This window comes from Arachis ipaensis, chromosome B06, assembly GCF_000816755.2.
Source record: "Arachis ipaensis cultivar K30076 chromosome B06, Araip1.1, whole genome shotgun sequence".
NCBI classification, from domain to species: Eukaryota; Viridiplantae; Streptophyta; class Magnoliopsida; order Fabales; family Fabaceae; genus Arachis; species Arachis ipaensis.
This window is the reverse complement of record NC_029790.2, coordinates 136,925,717-136,945,371: the sequence shown is the minus strand read 5'-3', so window position 1 is coordinate 136,945,371 and position 19,655 is coordinate 136,925,717. Positions and strand designations below refer to the sequence as shown.

Sequence of the window (19,655 nt, the reverse complement as noted above, 5' to 3'; positions counted from 1 at the left end):
TGGTAATCAATTATTTTATTAGTGATTGAATCTTGAATTTGTTGTCGTCTTGATGAATAATCACCGAGTTTAATTTTTTTTCTTTGCTAAAAATCATCAGAGTTAAATTTGTTACTGATTATCATCGAACCTTAATTTGTTGTTGGCTTGCTCAAACACCCCCTAGGCCCCTATGATGTTTTCTATGCACTACTTGTGTATGTAAGTATGTTACAGTTTTCATATGACCAGGCTTACAATTTGTTGCTGTCTTGCTCAAACACTCCTTATTATATTTATTTCTACAGTTTTCATATTGTACATTGCTTCATAATTTCAGTTTGTTTTTGCATGATATACTTCAACTGATAGCTTATTTCTCCTGAATGAATTAAAATAAAAAAATGTAAACTGAGCATATACCCCATTCGGGTATTTGGATCAAATAAAAGCAAAGTTGCTGCCAGAGATGATAAGTTTATCATTAGAAAGAAAATATGCTATTGGAAAAGAGGAAAAGGGTGACAAGAAATTGAAGCATATATTGACAAACTTGCCAATTAGTGATGCTCTTAGAGCTAGAGTTACAAAACCTTGGCCTTGCTTATCTTCATAAGTGTACTTCTAATTAAAGTAATAGACAGTAATAAAAGCAACAGTCTTTTTCTATCGTTGATTGCTTTCTAAATCAAATGTATGGATTTGCATATGAAGATTTCTTTTTGTTTTCTTTCAACTCTCTCTCGCCTCTCTTTTACAAAATTATCTCATCTCTAAATTTATTTTATTTAATTAGAAAAGAAAAAATAAATGTTTAAAATTGACCGGGGGATAGGTGTATACTATACTTGAGCAGAGAGTCTTTGACATGTAAAGCTATCGTTTGTTTATTTTATTCACGACGCCTAGAAGATATAAATTATTGAATGGAGACACTGGGCAACACGTTCTCGCCTACGGAAGCAACATTAATGTATGTGTTAGGTGGCTGAACCCAAATTTGAGTAACTCAAGGACAAAAATATTTGTTAGTATGTGTGTGTTTTGATAAACGTTTATGAACAAATATTAAGATGTTAATATGAATGTATTTTACATAATTAATTAATTCAAATGAGAAAGCAATGATGAAAGCACAAACAGTCAATTATATTAAAAAAAATCACGGATAAATCAAATAAAAAATTTTTAAAATGTATCGATATGATATACTGATGTTTCAATGATTTTTAACTATTAATTTTAATTATAAAAAATATATATCATTATATAATTAAGATGCTGGCTTTTTATTGTATTTTCTGTGTTTTTCTTTATGCAGAGTGTAAAGTAAAAAAAAGACCTTGTTAATTATGTGGCTATAGTTCAATTCCTTTGTTATTTTATTAAATAGAAAAGAAAAATTGGTTTCAGAAGACATGAACGTGTCATATGGTATTAGGCTAGCAGAACTTTTGGACACTCTAGTAGGTTTTGTTGGACTTAGTTGACCGGCAGAATCTTCTATGAAAGCCAAGTTTTCAGGCTCTGATTGCCTAGATGGAGATAATACTTTTGAGAGGACTCTTGAACTTGATTTCTGTGGACTTTCTCTGATAACAGTAGTCCTCAGCTTTGAGAGATGAGATCCTCTGCGGCCAAGCTTGTGATTCGCTGTGTTCCTAGATCGTCCTTTTGAATTGGCTTCTTGCCAGCCCTCATCTGATGATGTCTCCTCCTGGTGAATAGATTCACTTGACACTGGTGGACTATACATAGGAACATTATTGCCATTTTCGTTCATAACTTCATAATCCACCATGCCAGATCTTTCTTTTGTTTTGTTTTCTGCCATACCAGTAGCATATTCCAAGCCATTATAGACAACACCCACATTGCTTGGTGCATCTTCAAGTTGAAGGTTTTGTTCACTTATTGGTAGAAGTATCTAAAAGATTAGAGATATTATGGGTCATTTTGGCTAAACTTCTTAAATAAGTTATTTTGAAAAATGAGCTTAAAATATAAAGACTTTTATTAATAACAACTTTTAAATAAGTTATTTTGTGTTTGGAAAATTATTATAGAAGTCGTTGTTTTAAAGTTGTGCAAGGAGTGATAAAATAGCTTTTGAAAATAAAAGAAGTCACATTTTTTAACTTCTTCAAAAACTCTTAAATAACTTTTTGAAAAATTAAAAGTTTATCTAAAAAATTGTACCAAACACTATTAATGTAACTTTTTATAAGTCAAAAGCTAAAAAAAAATAGCTTTTGGAGTTTCCCAAACGGACCCATCGACAACTTGCATAATGAGGCAACACAATAGAAAAATTTACAAAACAAAGGTAGCAGCAGTTTATAACAATAAAGCAATTAATGTCAAATATATAAGGTAACACCATGTAAAAATTTGGCAGAGAACCTTCCTACGCTGCTGTTTTCTCTGAGCTTGTTCATTTCCATTAGAATCAAGCTCGGGACTTATAAAATCCAGAAGATCTGACAGACTGCATTAAAAGAGTCACAGTTTTTTGGTGCCCTGAATACAACAATCAACAGAAATTCTTCATGGCATAGGCATCTAAACCATTTTGAAGAGGAGAGTCATTGTAACCTACTTCAAAGCGAGCTCGTATTGGTGCATACGATAGTAAAAGACAGAAAGGTCCCCATAGCTTTTTATTGTGTCAGGATGATCAAGCCCAAGCTCCCTCTCATTTATATCAACCGCCTTTTGCTGATAGATTGTGGCCTAAATAAGCAAAACTCGAACAAGTTCATTAGCAACAATAATAATGGATAGACTCTACTTTCTACACTACATGAGAAGCAAATATAACAGAATCTTCACATGATTACCATAACTTGCTTGGTAAAGAACCACATCTAAAAGATTATAGGCACCTGCAGTAATTCGATGATAGGTACATCAAACAGCCATCATCTTCACCAATGCCTGCAATTAAATAGACAAGTGTGTATAGAAAATAACAGATCATGCTTAAGGCAGATAACAAACAAGATGATAATAGTCAAACCACAAGATGATAACCCAAAATAATGCTTTAAACTGCAAGTTCCAACATTAATTTGAGATGACTTGAAGCATAGCTGGTGCAAGAGAGGTAAATTTATTAAGCATAAGATGATGATAGTCAAACCACATTATTAGGTTATGATTAATAAAATTTATACAAGGCATAAATAGGTGGGAAGATAATTCATGGCAGCAACAATGCCAGGAATATTTTTCTGAACACAAATAAAAAAAAGAAGCAAAAAACATATATAGGAATGGCATTAAGCAAAAGAAGAACTCATGGCAAGATGGAGTGTTGGGAACAAACCGTGCCATTCCTCTAAACTCAAACTACACATACAAGTTTTAAACCAAGGATCAGATTGGCGCCTTTTCCTACTTTCCATCAACTGCATTTCACAAAGCCGCTGGAGGATTTGGAGGACTCAATTCTATCACAGATCTGTCATCCTAATCCTTTATCCAAACCCTGCTGGTGATTTCACTTTGCTCATTGGTGATTGGTTCAAGACCAACCACAAGGTAATTAACCAACCAGGATTATTACACTTTGTTCCATTCTTGATGAATCATAAAGAAATTGAATGTTAGTCTTCTTGATTGCAGACATTAAGGCAGACTTTGGATTAAAGCAAGAATTGACAAAATTAGCAACAACGAATATAAAATCACAGAAATTAAAGTAAATCACATTAATTACAGAAATCACTACAGTGCTATAATAATTAAAAGAAATCACAGAGGGGGAGTTACCGGAAGGGAGAAGCTGACGACGGTGACAAAGAACGAGAAAGACGGCGATGCTCTCTGGAACGAGGAAGACGGCGACGCTCTCTGACGCGACGACGTTCTCCTCGGCTGGGTGAGGCACGTGAGGAATGCTGCGGTGACCTTAGCAGGGCGCCGTGGAGGAAAAGAAGGAAGAGGATGGAGAAGGGAGCTGTCGAAGAAAATCCGGAGCCGAGTGTAAAGGAGAAGAGACAAAGAAGAGACTATGGCAGTGAGTCTGAGATTTGAAGGTTGGGTGACCCAGGAACATTTTGATATTTTTTTAGTACGGTTTTAATATTTTTTTTTTTTGTATGAATGATTAACTAGGGTTCATGGAAAATGTCAATAAAATTGAAATAATTTCTTTTAGTATAGATAATGTTTTAGTAAAATTAGTGATATAATATATATATTTTTTAAAAAATTAGATGTCGATGTGGAAAATAAATTCTACATAACTTATTGTTATTTGTCCATATTTTAAACGTATCGGTAGGTATGAATTTATGGTTGTACCGTAGCAAACATCTATAATTTATTATTATATTAACTGAAATTGATTGATATGACTATTATAATTTTCTACTATTTCTCGTATTATTTATACAGGAGAATAACATTTAATTTAATTAGATATAATCTTTGTTTTGAACGGTTACTAAACTTGAAATGCATTCTATTATTCACGTTGTTTATTCAATTAGTGGAATTGATTTATAAGATCAAAATGAATATATATTGAGAAAAGTAAAACACTATTGTTGATTTGCTATGATATTTGTTTTTGAGTTTGATTGCCTATTACAAACTGTAGACAAACCTAACATCAATTATTGGAAACCCCATACACAAAGACACATATAGATATAGATATAGGCATTAGAATGGCACCATAACCACCATAACCACCATAACAACTTCTTGTTCATCAGCACCTCCCAATTCCCAGAAACTCATTAAATAACTCCGGTGATAGTGACTAAGACACTTTCCTCAAACAGGTATTCTTCCCAGCGGTTCCACAATTAATGCAATGCTTCAAATCCTATCCATTACTCTCTCTTCACTATTCACTATTCACTTCCGGGCCTGTTCCAGTAGGGGAGAGTCCTATGCCGCCTAAAGACCTTGCATTCGACATTGCTGTCGGGGAATCATTTACTTATGAGCAAATTCTCAAGTTGACTGGTAATTTTGCTGAAGCAAATATCATCAAGCATGGTCATTCTGGAGACCTCTTCTGGGGAGTAATGGAAAACGGAGCTACTGTTGTCATCAAAAAGGTAGATTTGAGTTTGTTCAAGAGAGAATCATATGTTGTGGAGTTGGAATTATTAAGCAAGGTTTCACATGCAAGATTGATCCCAATCTTGGGACATTGCTTGGAGAATGACAATGAGAAATGTATAGTTTACAAGTATATGCCAAATGGAGATTTGGCAAGTTCTTTGCAGAGAGTCACCGATGCAGATGGTAAATCGAAGTCCCTTGATTGGATCACGAGATTGAAAATCGCTACAGGAGCTGCCGAAGGCCTTGCTTATCTACATGATTGCAGCCCTCCCCTCGCTCACAGGTAGTTAACACCAAATATAATCTAGACTCTTTATTGTTATTTCATCATTAAATAAATAATGAAGCATTCATGTAAATTACTAACATTAATGGATTCTTTTTGTGTATTGGTTCAGGTGCAGAATCAGTAGCAGAGATTTTGATTGGAGCCAAACACACAAAATCCAATTTTTGTGTCAAATTCCAATATTTCTAAATCAACTAAAACAGTTAAACTCATGCATACACATGAAGCTTCGGAGAAACAGAGAAAAAAACAGAGAAGCATAACATGAAGAACAGCACCAATTGCAGAACCTTTAGAGCTTCGAATTGAAGGTGAAAAGTTAAAAAAAAAATAACGCGTTTTTCCCCCTTACATTCAAAAAGTTTCCGAATTTAACTAAAGTTTGGTTCAAATTGCAGAGAAACAGAGCAAAGAACAACATGAAGGTGAAGAAGTTAAAGAGTTCCTCTGTTTTTTCAGCTACAGTAGTTTTTAGCGTTATGTCCCTGTTCTTCTTCGTTGAGTTCAGTTCTGCTTTGAGTTCAAGCACTGAAAAGTTGAGTTCAAGAACCGAATGGTTATCGTTGCTTCAACTTCGATCTTCATTGGGTATAAGAGCAAAAAAATAAAAACCGCTTAATCTATTACAATAATTGAATATTAAACCTGAAGAGGTACCGTCATGATTTATAAATATATTGAATCTTAGCATTTAGTTTGAATGGATGCTGATATTTAAGTTTACTGTTACATTTTTATGTTCACTCAAAGTTGTAACCAGTATTTTCATCTTTGTAATTTTGCAGATCTTCTAATCAACCAAATTTTGGTAAGTAAACTTGTTTACCCTTTCTAGTTAGTTTTCATCCAAGTGTTGATGGAAGAGATTTAAATGCAGCACATTAGTCCCATTGAACAACTTTTAGTGATCCTGCTACTACATACATTGGCATGAAATTTTTTCAAGAGAACTAATATGCATTTCTTATTGCTTTGGCAATGATCAGGCACATCATCAGTAACTTGGGCAGGTGATGTATATGGTTTTGGTAAGATTTTGCTCGAGCTTATTACCGGAGATACCGAGGTCAGTAAATCAGAGGATGCCACCTCAAGAGAGTGGTTGGAGCAGACCTTGCCTTACATTAGCATAGATGATAAAGAAAGGATAAATAAGATTGTCGACCCTTCTTTGTTAGTAAATGAGGATCTACTTGAAGAAGTATGGGCTATAGCAATCGTAGCAAGATCATGCCTGAATCCTAGGCCTTCGAAACGTCCCCCTATGAGACACGTCCTCAGGGCGCTGGAAAATCCGTTGAAGGTTGTAAGAGAAGAAAGCGCAAGCTCGGTGAAGTTGCGAACAACTTCGTCTAGGAAGTCTTGGAGCACTGGATTGTTTGGTAGCTGGAGACAGAGCTCATCAGATAGTGCTACTGCAACAAACAAAGATAGTTCAAGTGGGACTAAACAATCAGGGAAAGTAAGTTCCCAAGGAAGTGGTGTAATAATGGATCACTCATCTTCCAATAAAAGATCATCCAAATCCAATGAAGTTTTCCCTGAACCATTGGAAACACAAGATGTGGAGATTGGTGGGGGAAGATGAGGCAAAAAGGAAGTGATGAATTTGCCTATTCTTTAATTGTATAAGATTGATAATTGTTTGTACCATAGCAATTGCTTGTGCTACATTACCAAGAGTAATGTTATTTGTACAGAACAAAGTTGGATCCTTTTGGACTTTTGGTATGTTTGACACATTGTCATCACCCCCATGCTGAAGCAATCAAACAACATGGTGGTGCTAAATTATGTGCACTAGCAATTGCTTATTTGTACCACACCCCTCCTTGTAGGTCAATGAATGTGTGAGGCATTGTAAAATGATAAACAGGGTGTTACAATTTTGTGAGGAATTAGAACTTAAAAGTGTGAAGAATATTTGCTCAAACTTTCTTTAGCTAAGTGTATTATTGTAAATTAAGTCCTCTTGAGCATTGTGGCATATGCCCTAATTTTCCCTGTGAATTTATATCACAATAAAGATACATTCTTCGTCTTTAAAACATTAATATTATTTATCTCACAGTAAATAGATATAACAATAAAAGATAGTATTTTTAATCTTATATAAAATTACATTAATTTTCATTAAAAATATCATTAATTTTTGTAAAAAGAGTAAAACATTCACACAAATCCAACAATATTTTTTGTTTTATTTTTATTCATTTATTGAAAAAAGAAGAAAATTTACAACAGATGTAAACACCCCCAAAAAAAAATCTAATACTTGGAGTAAAAGACTTCCATTGACAAAAAAAGAAAACCAAAGTTGTTGTTTTTGCTTTCTTACAGTTGAAAGCGCTGACTAAACATTAGTTGTCTCTGTACTTCTCTTCATTCCTCAATCGAATCTCAAACTGATATTAGCACGAAAAAAAAATAATCTTTTTAATCTCTTCTTGATTTCCACCTCCAATAACTCAAACACCCATTTTCTATTTTTGCCAAAATCTCATTTATTTCTATTCTTTTCTTCGAGTCACTTTGAAACTGACACTTCTCCTATCAACAGTAACACCTTAACTATCCTCACTTTCATCAGGTACGGTGCCTTCTCAGATTTGAGAATTTCATTAAAAATTTCACTATAAAGTGCCTATTAGATTCATATATGATAAATCTAGCTTGGTGCCTATTAGGTTGTGAGTGAATAATGCTATGTTTGTTCTCAACATTTCCTTAATATTTTACTTAGATGTAGATGAATAAAGCTAGCTTGTGCTGAATTTAATTTCAGATTTTTAGATTAAGGGTGTGTGAGAACTGAGAAATTTACTTCATTGTTAGCTGATTTTTCCCCAATCAGATTAGCTAGAGTGTAGTGGATGTGGATTTGTGAGTTTAGACATAGTGGCTTGACTCGATCTGATTCGATTCGATTCGTGCAAGATTAGTTGATTTTGGGATAGTGGTGAATTTAGAGTGAGTGATTTATGGCCATTGCAAAGTTGGTTAGGAAAGTGAAACGCCCATATGGGTTATGGGTGAAGATGACAGCTGTGACAATGTTGGGTTTGTGCTTCATCTTTGTGTGGGGGGTGTTCTCGAATTCGTCTTCGTCTATTACCACACAAAGGGAAAGCTTTGAAGACATTATAGAACCTTCTTCCTCCTCTTCTACTTCTTCTAAAGGGGTTCAAACACAAACACAACTACCACACAAGAAGGAGGAGACTAAGGCAGAGGAAAAGCAAAATTTTGGTGGCGTGTCGAATAAGGAGAAGGATGTGTTGGGGGAGGATGAGAAGAATGGTAATAGTTCTGCCACCGTACATCAGGAACATGACAAAGGGGTGGCACCACATAAAAGGGTGCATAAGAACGATAAAGATAAATATAAAGTGAGAGCAAATGAAGTGTCTGAATCTGATGGTAATGATGAATCAGAGGATAAGGAAGAGAAAGAGGAGAGTGAAGGAGAGTTGGAAGGTGAAAAAGAAGGGTCTGATCGTGACGGTGAAGTGGGTGTGGATTTTGAAATGGATGATGGTGGTGACAGTGGTTTAGCTGAATCTTTGGATCAGGATTCTAAACTGTTTGAAGATGGAGGTGTGGGAACAAGCAAGGGACAATTTAAAGGGCCATTGTTTGATCCAAATGCTAGCTATAAGTGGAAATTGTGTAGTACTCGGAGCAAGCATAACTATATTCCTTGTATTGATATTGAAGTTGGTGGTGGGAAGGTTCAGAGTTACCGTCATACTGAGAGGAGTTGTCCAAGGGCGCCAGTAATGTGTTTGGTTCCTCTTCCTCATGGTGGATACGGGTATTCGCAACCATGGCCTGAGAGCAAATCAAAGGTACATGAACTGAAAAAGTTAGATTAAGTGTTGGTGAATTGAAGTGTATGTTCCTTAATGGTATAAACATCTTGTGTCAGTGCAGATATTGTTTAAGAATGTTGCACACCCGAGACTTGCTGCTTACATGAAGAAGCATAGTTGGTTGGTGGAGTCCGGCGAGTATCTTACTTTTCCACAAAACCAGTCTGAGTTCAAAGGTGGGATTCAGCACTATCTTGAGTCAATTGAAGAGGTAAGTTTTCTATTAGGGTGTAGCAACAGCTAGAGTTTTATTTCACAAACATGATATATTGTTAGTAATTTGAGGACATGAGTTTTGCATTTTCCTTGGAAGCATCTAGTTTCAAGCTTGATGTTTATGTTGCATCTTAAATATGTTTCCACTTATTGTTTACACAAGCACACTGATTGATCAATGATGTTTTCACATTCACAAAGTGTGCTCTCTTTAGGAACAATATGATAGAAATGCATCTGTGACTTTAACAACACGATTATTTTGAAAACATTTTGAATATTGTTCTGAATATTACAGATGGTACCAGACATCGAGTGGGGAAAAACTATTCGTGTTGTCCTTGAAATTGGGTGTTCAGATTCGAGCTTCGTGGTTGCACTTCTTGATAAAGATGTTTTAACATTGACCCTAGGCTTGAAGCATGATCTAGTGGACTTAGCTCAGGTGGCACTCGAGCGTGGCTTTCCGGCAGTAGTTAGCCCTTTTGGTAGAAGAAGGCTTCCTTTTCCAAGTCAAGCTTTTGATGCTATTCATTGTGGGGGTTGCAGCATCCCTTGGCATTCGAATGGTTTGTGTCCATGTCTTTGCACCTTTTTGAAGTAATGGTTCTGTTCTCCAAATTCTACTTATCATATTACAACAATAACTCAATTTTCTCCCTGTTTTAGGTGGTAAGCTTCTGTTCGAGATGAATCGGATTCTAAGACCCAGTGGATACTTTATTATGTCGACTAAACATGACAGCATTGAAGAAGAAGAAGGTTGGTCAATCAAAGTTAGATTAAGTTTTGAGATAGTGATGGTTCATGACATTATTAGAATCGACCGAACATCTGCATACCACTCAATAACTATCATAGGATAGACTCCAGTTATTCGAGTAATTTAGAGAAGCAGGTATAATATCATCATTGTAATAGCATTGGTTTCAAATTGCAGTTACAATTGGTGTTGCTATCATATTGCAACTACTACGATTGCTAAAAATTGCAGAATGTGATCTAAAAACCATTAGGTTGTGCTTTATATAATGACATCTATGGATATAATGCCGTGCAGAAATTTGCTATTTGCAAATTATTGGTTTAGAGAAGCAAGCATATTAGACTTTAGAGTTTCATATATTGGTATATTGATGTTCACTGACAATTCGCAGGGGTATAAAATTATTGGTTCACATAGCGGTGTTAAGATTTGTAGATGGACCAAGTCACAGCTTCGAGGACGGGGTGGTTGCTATAAGCATTCATTCTATGGTATTGAGAGCCATAGGTACAGTAACTTGCCTTATTGTGCTCTTTTATTTGTTTTAGGTACTGTTAGTTTCATTATGCTTGAGGTGCTACAACTTTTAGATGGCAACTATAGATATTTATTCACTACGTTAGTTTCATTATGCCTGAGCTTCATAGTTTTTATAATACTGTTCTCTGTAATGTAAGAGTAAATCTCATCACATTGTAGTGTATCAATAATTTAAAAAAAATTAACAGAAAAGGAAGAGAAGGTAATAAATAAATATATGGAAGAAAAACATGTGGTATATTATTGTTACTTTGGCATACTGTAGTAGCCTTACTTTTATTATCCAGTCATTGGTATTTTGTAATCATTTTCACTAAACATTTGCTTTTGGTTTTCCCTTTTTTTTTTTTTTTTTGAATGAATAGGTGCATGGAGGCAACCCCTAGCCTGGCCTGTGCAAATAAATGTGTTTTTTGTTGGAGACATCACACAAATCCGGTGGGAAAAAGTTGGCAATGGAAGATGGATGATCCAATAGAGATTGTAAATTCTGCAATAGAGATGCATTCAAATATGATTAAACAAATTAAAGGAGTTCCTGGTAAATTTATGTTTTTATGCTTGATAATTTTATAGTATGAAGCTATGTTGCTGATTGATGAACCCACACAGTTAGACAATAGAGCTGACAAAAAAGTTTCCTATTTCAATATTTTGCTAGAGGTTGCACTTTTATGCATGTAATGACTTCAGTTTTAGGACGCACCTCGAAATATATGCATGTGTGCTGTTGTGGTGTGAGAATCAATATCTTTGTTATCACTTAAATTGATCCACTCTACTTACTTTTTCGTAGGAGTTACCCTGGAGCGACTAAACGAAGGTCTTACACCACGACATTGTGCACTATCTCTTGTTGGGGAACCTATTATGTATCCAGAGATAAATACACTTGTGGATGAACTGCACAAAAGGAGAATTTCCACTTTTCTGGCGACAAATGCACAGTTTCCAGATAAAATAAAGTCAATGAAGCCTCTCACCCAGGTTTTGTGTAGCTTCTAGAGTTTCACATCTTAAAACATGCTTGTTATACGAGCCAAACTTAATTTTCTTGTTTGTCTCTTGCAGTTATATGTCAGTGTAGATGCTGCAACAAAAGACTCCTTGAAGGCAATTGATAGGCCACTCTTTGGAGATTTCTGGGAACGATTCATTGCGAGTCCATTTTAATTGTCAGTGAAAAACTGTGTGAAATTATATCCTGATAACAAATCATCACCGTAATCAATAACAATAAGCATAGGATGTAAAATGTGTAATTTCACTTACAGTTTTCTAGAGATGTAGTTTTTCCACCTGATGTTGCCAAGCTCTGGTTTGGATTCAAATTGAGGATCCTTAGTATATGGTCCCTTTATCCTATATCATTTTATTTTATGTTGCCATTTGATATTATTCTATGTTCCCTTGATCAACTGGTCTATTATGTGCCAGGATTCCTTGACAGCCCTGAAGGAAAAACATCAAAGAACTGTATACCGCTTGACATTGGTAAAAGGTTGGAACACTGAAGATGTTGATGCTTATTACAAGCTCTTTAGTATTGGAGAACCTGACTTTGTTGAAATCAAGGGAGTTACATATTGTGGCTCATATGCTTCTTCCTTCTCTTCTGTGCACCCTCTTTGCTCAAGATATCTTCTCGTGTGTCAAAAGCACCATTCAGTGACAATTATCTCTTGATTTTCTTTTGCAGCTCTGCCACATCAAAATTGACGATGGAAAATGTGCCTTGGCATGCCGATGTGAAAGCTTTTTCAGAGGCCCTTGCTCTGAAAAGCCTAGGGGAGTATGAAGTTGCTTGTGAACATGCTCATTCATGTTGTGTTCTCTTAGCAAAGACTAAGAAGTTCAAGATGGATGGCAAGTGGTATACATGGATAGACTACGATAAATTTCATGACCTGGTAGGTGTCTGTTTTCCTGGCTTTCCTGCTATGTCAAGATTATTTTTGTAATTAGCTACAAATATAAATTATTTTTTTTTTTTTTTAGTATGCATAACAAAAACTACCCTCCCCAATTTAGGGCAGTAAATTCACGAGCACAAGCTCTCTTCCCATGTTTGAGTTGTTTGAATTTTTGAATTGTTTATAAGACTAATTTGTGTTGCCATTTATTTCTTCCTTTAATATTTTGGAAAAGGATTTGATTTTCATATTACATTAGTAAAAATAACTATTTTTCACATAAATAGTTATTAAAAAACAAATTTAAATCCTTTAAAGTGAGAAAATTGATAAAGTAGTAAAGTTAGGGGTTAATCACCATTGATTTTGTAACTTCATGAAATGTGTATCTTACTATCTTAATTTAAGAGTGATTAACTCTTCATTTTTCCACTTTACTAATTTTTTACTTTGGAGGATCTTGATCCTTGAAAAATAGATAAAATTAGATGATTGTGATTTGTGAAAAATAGTTCATACTATTAGACAATCAAAATTAAATTCTTTGAAAACTGTAAAATGATTCAATTGGTAATCATACTGCTTTTAATTTTCACAGGATTGAGATTTTTTTTTTCTGTTTTTTGACTGAAACACACAATCTAAGAAGCATGTCTTTGTAAATGGTGGTCTATACTTAAACTCATTAATTAGTCATTCTCAATATATCGAGAGTGATAAAACAAGAAAAACAATATAGAAATGGAATGGACAGAATAAACCCTTGATGGAGGAAAAGTTTTAGTGCAATATTTATGGCCCTCGATGTACAAATTGCACGGTGGGCCATTTCTATCTAAAATTTATAGAAAAGTGGTCACTACTCTTTCACACGCTATGTTATATGCTTGTCTTTATTAACACAATCTATTGTGTCTATTTCTGATTTATTTGTTTAAGTAGTGCATGGAAATTGCAAACCTTACTAAACCTAGCGAAAGATACCATAAACTAGGACCAAATACATGACCTTGTGTAGCAAGCAATCATATTGACACTAGGTTTAAGCATTTGTGTAACATGAAACTATACAAGTAAACCAAGCTTTAGAAGATTTGCTCTTTTTCTCCAACCCGGGGTTTTACCGACCAGGGTCGCCGGCTACATTGGGCAATACAGCCAAAATGTCAGATGGATGTTACTTGGCTATGTCGGACAGTCTGATACAGGGCTGTCCGAATCTCCAGAAACTCGAAATGAGAGGCTGTTCCTTTTTCAGTGAGCGTGCACTAGCCATTGCTGCAATGTGCCTTCTCTTGGTACTTGTGGGTGCAAGGCTATGGTGCCTCTTCTTCTGGACGCGATCTTTTGGCTATGGCTTGCCCCTTTTGGAATATCGAGTTGATTCCTTCTAGACACTTGGCGGTAAATAATAATCTGGAAATGCCAGTAATCATTGAGCATCCGGCTCACATTCTTGTAGAACTTCTTGCTCTATTTGCAGTATTAGGGTTTTCATTTTTCACTGCAGTTCCTAGACAATAGTCTTTTAGTAAGGTCGTCTTACCTTTTTTTATGTGGTCAGATAGATTGGACAACCCCCAATGCTAGGTATCACAACACACTCATGCTACACACACCCACACAACACTAAAAGGCTCATATTCAACATTTGGCACATTCACCAAGATTTGAACCCGGGTGCAACATATTAAAAGGCATATGGTTTTATCAATTGAGCTAGGGCTGTCTTCTTGTAATTTTAAAACTCTTTTACGGATCTACCAACTCAGTAATTCGGTTCTCTCTTAGCTGACGATGCTCAATTTTGTGAATAAGATGATGCAAGAGTTAATTTTTCCATTTGAACTCTTAATCAGACCTTTAATCTAATTTAATAAATAGAATACAAGATGTTATTATGTTACCTATGTATGATTTGGTTGACTATCTTGGATTTTGATTGGGTACATAGAATATTCCGGCCAATAAGAATAAGACAAAAAGCTAGAATTTTGTTGGGGAATTTTGGAATTGAAACACTTATAATATATGACGACAAAGTTTTTACATCAGGTCTATAATAAGTTCAGATAATTGAAAATTTTGACACAAAAAAAATAATTGAAATTTTGAATACGTTAATATTTTCTAATGAAAAGACTCCACTCATAGGACACTTATTTTTTACAAGATATATCATAAAATATTTAATCGTGTTTTATTTATTTATTTTTTTTTCATTTTTGGGTCAGAGAATATGTTCTAATTTAAATAGGTAAGTTTTTAATTTAAACTAAGAGAAGGTTTTTGTTTTTTTGTTTTTTTTTTTTTTTTAAAAGAGAGCTCGACACATTAAACGTAAATCTTATTACAGTAGAAAACTAAGAAAATAAACAAATAAAACAGAGACTAAAGTACTCAACAAAAGGTTACCATATTCTTTGAATACTTTTGACTTATAAAACACACAAAAAAAAATTATGAAAGCTAATGAGCTTTTGGTTTTTCAAATGTATCTTTTTATAGATGCTGTGGGATGTGACACTTCCAAAAATTTATTTGGTAAAGAATAGAATTGAGTGAAGAATGAAGATATTTATTAGATTTTCACTAACTTGATGATTCGGGACAACATCCTTGCAAGCTTCATGGCATTGATACTTGCTCAACTGCTTATCCACTTCAGAAGATGACTTATTCTCTGTAGAAAACTAGAAATCATTGCATTTGAACAACGAATGCCACACGAATCCAAGCCTTGCGTTTCTGAATCAGTACCTGCTTTACTGCAATTTGTAGAAGTTACACTTGATGTCAATAATTTTAAAGCTTAGTGCATGCACTCCGTTTGGTGCAGAAGGATTATGGAATGAAAACAGGGGAAATCATTTATCCTTAATACTTTGCTTTAAATTCCAAACTTGATTTGTCAACACTCATCAGATTTGAGGTAGGTTACATCTCCTTAACAACTTATTAGAAGAGATAAATACGCTAAACACAAGGCACTTTTTTATGCGGCAAAGTTAAAAGAGAGAGGGATTAAAAGCGGGACGGGAGGGGTGCGGAATTTGCATATCCATATCCAATTCCATTTCAGTGATCCCTAATCGTATCATAATTCGACGACGCCATGAACAACAATGATCGGGTGCTGTCAATCCCACTGAAGAAGACTGATCCGGTGGAGCTATACCAGCCGTTACGTAACTTGGTAGCCTCAAAATACTCGGAGGGCGATGCACAAAAAGTTGAAAGCGTTCTCGAAACCCTAAACAAATGCCGCCGGGACATGGTGGAGCGTAGAGCGGACCTCTCCCTTCCTATGCAACGTGACTGCCTCCTCCACTACTTCAAATGCCTTTCCATGGTTGCGAAACTCTTCACCTCTCTCTCCTCCGACGCCGACCCCATTCTCTTTGTCTGGTACGACGCCTTCAACCCTGATCATCAAGATGGGGTCTCCTCGCAGCGCAGCGCCATCCAATTGGAGAAGGCCGCTGTTGTCTTCAACCTCGGAGCCATCTACAGCCAGATTGCTGCCTCTTGCGACCGTACCACCGCCCTTGGCCGTCACCTTGCAATGGAAGCCTTCAAAGTTGCCGCCAATTTCTTCCGCCAACTCTGGCAGGTTTTTGCCAAGGACGTGGTCGCCACCCTCGATTTGACTCTCGTCTTCGCGGAGTTTCTGCACCTCCTCTTCTCCGCTCAGGCTTCCGAGCTGGAATTACGGGAAGAACTCAACAACAACGACGCCAGTTACGCTCTCCAACAACACCGATGTGCCCTATCGTTTATATCGGTCAGTCTTCACTCTTGATTGATTTTACATTTATTCTTCATTCTAATGATGATGAATTGATGATGATGGATGATGTGTAGGTTTATGAGCTTTATAGTAGAGCATATGAACTGATACCTACTGATTCGGCTGCACGGAAACATGTGGACTCTTTTGACCAAACCTGGGTAACTCATCTTTACCAGAAGGCCACATTCTTTGAGGCGGAGGCTCGTCAGAGGCAATCATCCATCCTACCCAAATCCAAGCGACCTAAATTCTCATCGGTCACATCTTGTGCTCTTGATCATGATGCAGAATGTGTCCCTGAGATATTAGTTAGAGGGATTTGCTGCGGGGTACGCAAGGTGCTATACGAAGAACGAAAACAAACGTACATTGACCTCAACCTCTCGGAGTACAATCCTTTCAAGATGATGAAGTATGGAAAGCTGGTGGCTTACCCATGGGACATGCCTCCTCCTTATCCAACAGATTTGGCAATCCTCTCATCTTCCTTGGTTTCTTTGTCATCAGATATTCTTGCATTCATTCCTTTGAAGAAGAGTGAGCCCTTGAATCTCTATGAGTCCCTGCGCAGTTACTTTGTCCTCAAATACTCTGAGAGTGTGGCAGAGAGAGTAGATGGCCTTCTGGAAATGCTACACAAATTGCGCAATGAGATGCTGCGTGATGACCTTTCGCTACCCCTTCGCCGTGACTGCCTCATGCGTTATTACAAATGCCTTTGCATGATTGAGCCTTTCTTCCCTATGAATGCATCACCCAACCCACCTATCTTTGTTTGGTACAATGCCATCAACCCTCAACAGCACTCTTCTCAGCATAACATCCATTTGGAGAAGGCCTCTGTTCTCTTCAACCTGGCAGCCATCTGCACCCACATTGCTCTCTCCTGCGATCTCACCACCGTCCAAGGCCGTCGCCTTGCCATGGACGCCAAAAAGGATGCTTCGCATTGGTTCTATCTAATGTCCATGTTTGAGTCTCGCAAGGCATCTGGCACGATTGACGTGTCACGACACTACTTCCATGTCCTAGATTTTCAGCTTCACGAAATGGAATTGATGTTTCTTGTTCCTCGACCTGATGAACCATCATTATCTGGATATCCTGTATGTATGATCATCTACCGTTTCAGTTGATCTTTTCTTAGTACAATTGATTGATGTCAATCTTGATTTGTTAAATTGTTTGATTGAGATGATGCAGGTTTCAGCTTATTATCCGTCGACATCTGGGCCTCCTTTAGCTTATGATCCATCGAGTGATGTCACTCAACAATTTGTTTTAGGGTATTCTAATGCTCACTCCCTGCTTCAACGGGTATGTCGAGCAGCACCATGCTTGGACCTTCTCTCTGAGGTTAGCCCCGTCAAGATTAAGGATGGAAATCTTGTGGCCAATGCCGCAACCTTAGAGGCACCAAATTTGGCATTGGAGAACTTGAGCTTTTAGAACATTACCGTAGAGGAAAACTCTAGGAATTAACTAATTTACTTTTTTAAATTGGATGGTAGAATTTTCTTGATTGATGCTAGAACTTTGGTGAATAAATGGTTAGAAAATGGAGAAATATTAACCTATACAACTAAAATAACTGATGAATTAGTCACCAAAAAAAAAAAAAATAACTGATGAATTAGATTCAATAAATCATGTATTAACTTTGTGTTTGTTTTACTTTTTGTTTTAGAATATTTTAAATTGAATAATTCATATGGATATAGCAATTTACATTTTATTGAAACAAACTTATTCTATTTAAAGTATATTTTAATAATATTTAGAGTCATTTTATCGAACTGAAATTATTTTTAGAAAGTCAAAATATCATTTTTTTTCTTTCAAATCATTTTAATTAGTTATGTATTTAAAATCGTTTTATCAAACTATGTTTTTTAAATTATATATAAATCAGATTCATATAAAAACAGATTATTAGATCATATGCATTTATTAAAAAAAACATAAATGGACAAATATTTCAAATTTGATAAACAGAAGTAGAAAATAAATTCGTCAATAAGTTGTAAAACAATTGGCAAAATGTAATTACTTCAGCAATTATACCTGCATAGTAAAGACTCTTTTTTTAAAACTAATGATTAAAAAATAAAAAAATTACCATCTTTTGCGCAAGATGTGGGATTTTTTTCAATTAGAACTTTAAAAGTGAACTAATAGGAGGATCTGCAAAATGATTTTGTACTTAAAATAATATTTCAGCATTGTAACTTATTTTCTTAATAATTAAATTTCAAATTTTAAATTATACTTTGTCTTTTTTTTAAATCTATTCTATTATATAAAAATCAGATTTATGTACTTAATGATGGAGCTGACGTGGCATATTTCTGAGAGTGTTTTCCGATTTATTTCTTTTAACTCATTAATTATAAGTTATTACGATAAACTAACTATATCAATTAATTGATTTGATTAGATATTTAAATATTATTTAATTTATTATAATTTATATCAATTTAATTTGATAGTATTTTTTAATTTATTTATTTTAATATTTGTTAATATTTTTTAATTTATTTCTTTTAATTTATTAAATCAAATTTATTGTGTGTACTAATTAATTAATTTGATTAATTTATTAGTCATTAAAATAATAAATCTATGAATAAAATAGGCAATTAAAATATTTTCAACTAATAATTAAATCAAATTAAATTAAATCATATCATATATATATTGAGCTCAATTCAAATCATGTGAATTAAGAACTAAATTAAAATAAGATAATTTCTTACTTATTCAAGTTGAGTGCAATAAATATAAATTAATTTTGTTAGATAATCATTGTCTGATCTACTATATATATATGGTCACACAAAATGATAAGAATCGTAATTTTTAGAGTAATTACCCAAATTAGTCCCCAAGGATTTTAAAATCGGACATTTTAGTCCCCAAGAAAAATTAATACACAGATCAATCTCCAAGGACCAAGGTTTTACTCCGGCAGACAAATCAGTCCCCAGTTCATTTTTCGGCAAAGTAATTACCCAGATCAATCCCAAAAGATTTTAAAAATGGACATTTTAGTCCCCAAAAAAAAATTAATGTACAAATCAATCCCCACGTTTCTCTCTATTAGACATAACAGTCATCCGTCCAAAAATAAAATAAAATAAAATTATTATTATTATTATTATTATTATTATTTGTACAATAATAATATACTATATATACTATA

The 19,655-nt window shown here is 34.9% G+C and overlaps 4 protein-coding genes and 3 long non-coding RNA genes across 7 annotated transcripts; 6 read left to right on the top strand and 1 right to left on the bottom strand.

Annotated features, from left to right (window-relative positions):
- Positions 2,270-4,118, bottom strand: LOC110263669. The gene is made up of 3 exons (XR_002349568.1): positions 3,754-4,118; positions 2,820-2,916; positions 2,270-2,712 (listed from the first exon to the last, which is right to left on the bottom strand). It is a non-coding gene; the product is annotated as an uncharacterized LOC110263669 (long non-coding RNA).
- Positions 3,373-3,953, top strand: LOC110263670. The gene is made up of 2 exons (XR_002349569.1): positions 3,373-3,522; positions 3,607-3,953. It is a non-coding gene; the product is annotated as an uncharacterized LOC110263670 (long non-coding RNA).
- On the top strand, positions 4,686-7,383 carry LOC107647820 (probable LRR receptor-like serine/threonine-protein kinase At2g16250). The gene is made up of 3 exons (XM_021105751.1): positions 4,686-5,350; positions 5,862-5,941; positions 6,340-7,383. The coding sequence occupies exons 1-3, from the start codon at positions 4,800-4,802 to the stop codon at positions 6,939-6,941; spliced, it is 1,233 nt and encodes a 410-aa protein (XP_020961410.1). The 5' UTR covers positions 4,686-4,799; the 3' UTR covers positions 6,942-7,383.
- On the top strand, positions 5,439-5,950 carry LOC110263668. Its single transcript, XR_002349567.1, has 2 exons — positions 5,439-5,664; positions 5,752-5,950. It is a non-coding gene; the product is annotated as an uncharacterized LOC110263668 (long non-coding RNA).
- LOC110262488 (probable methyltransferase PMT28) lies at positions 8,137-10,307 on the top strand. The gene is made up of 4 exons (XM_021105750.1): positions 8,137-9,201; positions 9,287-9,436; positions 9,740-10,010; positions 10,111-10,307. Exons 1-4 carry the CDS (start codon positions 8,335-8,337, stop codon positions 10,305-10,307), a joined length of 1,485 nt encoding a protein of 494 aa, XP_020961409.1. The 5' UTR covers positions 8,137-8,334.
- Positions 10,491-12,708, top strand: LOC107647819 (S-adenosyl-L-methionine-dependent tRNA 4-demethylwyosine synthase). The gene is made up of 6 exons (XM_021105749.1): positions 10,491-10,714; positions 11,113-11,288; positions 11,544-11,734; positions 11,819-11,905; positions 12,185-12,342; positions 12,447-12,708. Exons 1-6 carry the CDS (start codon positions 10,491-10,493, stop codon positions 12,706-12,708), a joined length of 1,098 nt encoding a protein of 365 aa, XP_020961408.1.
- On the top strand, positions 15,543-18,030 carry LOC107647818 (pH-response regulator protein palA/RIM20). The gene is made up of 3 exons (XM_021105382.1): positions 15,543-16,444; positions 16,525-17,559; positions 17,657-18,030. Exons 1-3 carry the CDS (start codon positions 15,776-15,778, stop codon positions 17,900-17,902), a joined length of 1,950 nt encoding a protein of 649 aa, XP_020961041.1. The 5' UTR covers positions 15,543-15,775; the 3' UTR covers positions 17,903-18,030.

Coding starts and splice junctions, on each gene's coding strand:
- LOC107647820 (XM_021105751.1), top strand. CDS start 4,800: ATGCAATGCTTCAAATCCTATCCATTACTCTCTCTTCACTATTCACTA. Junction 5,351..5,861: donor CCTCCCCTCGCTCACAGGTA/GTTAACACCAAA, acceptor CGTTGAGTTCAG/TTCTGCTTTGAGTTCAAGCA. Junction 5,942..6,339: donor TCAACTTCGATCTTCATTGG/GTATAAGAGCAA, acceptor GGCAATGATCAG/GCACATCATCAGTAACTTGG.
- LOC110262488 (XM_021105750.1), top strand. CDS start 8,335: ATGGCCATTGCAAAGTTGGTTAGGAAAGTGAAACGCCCATATGGGTTA. Junction 9,202..9,286: donor GGCCTGAGAGCAAATCAAAG/GTACATGAACTG, acceptor GTGTCAGTGCAG/ATATTGTTTAAGAATGTTGC. Junction 10,011..10,110: donor CATCCCTTGGCATTCGAATG/GTTTGTGTCCAT, acceptor TCCCTGTTTTAG/GTGGTAAGCTTCTGTTCGAG.
- LOC107647819 (XM_021105749.1), top strand. CDS start 10,491: ATGCCGTGCAGAAATTTGCTATTTGCAAATTATTGGTTTAGAGAAGCA. Junction 11,906..12,184: donor ATTTCTGGGAACGATTCATT/GCGAGTCCATTT, acceptor ATTATGTGCCAG/GATTCCTTGACAGCCCTGAA. Junction 12,343..12,446: donor GGAGTTACATATTGTGGCTC/ATATGCTTCTTC, acceptor TTTCTTTTGCAG/CTCTGCCACATCAAAATTGA.
- LOC107647818 (XM_021105382.1), top strand. CDS start 15,776: ATGAACAACAATGATCGGGTGCTGTCAATCCCACTGAAGAAGACTGAT. Junction 16,445..16,524: donor GTGCCCTATCGTTTATATCG/GTCAGTCTTCAC, acceptor GATGATGTGTAG/GTTTATGAGCTTTATAGTAG. Junction 17,560..17,656: donor CATCATTATCTGGATATCCT/GTATGTATGATC, acceptor GAGATGATGCAG/GTTTCAGCTTATTATCCGTC.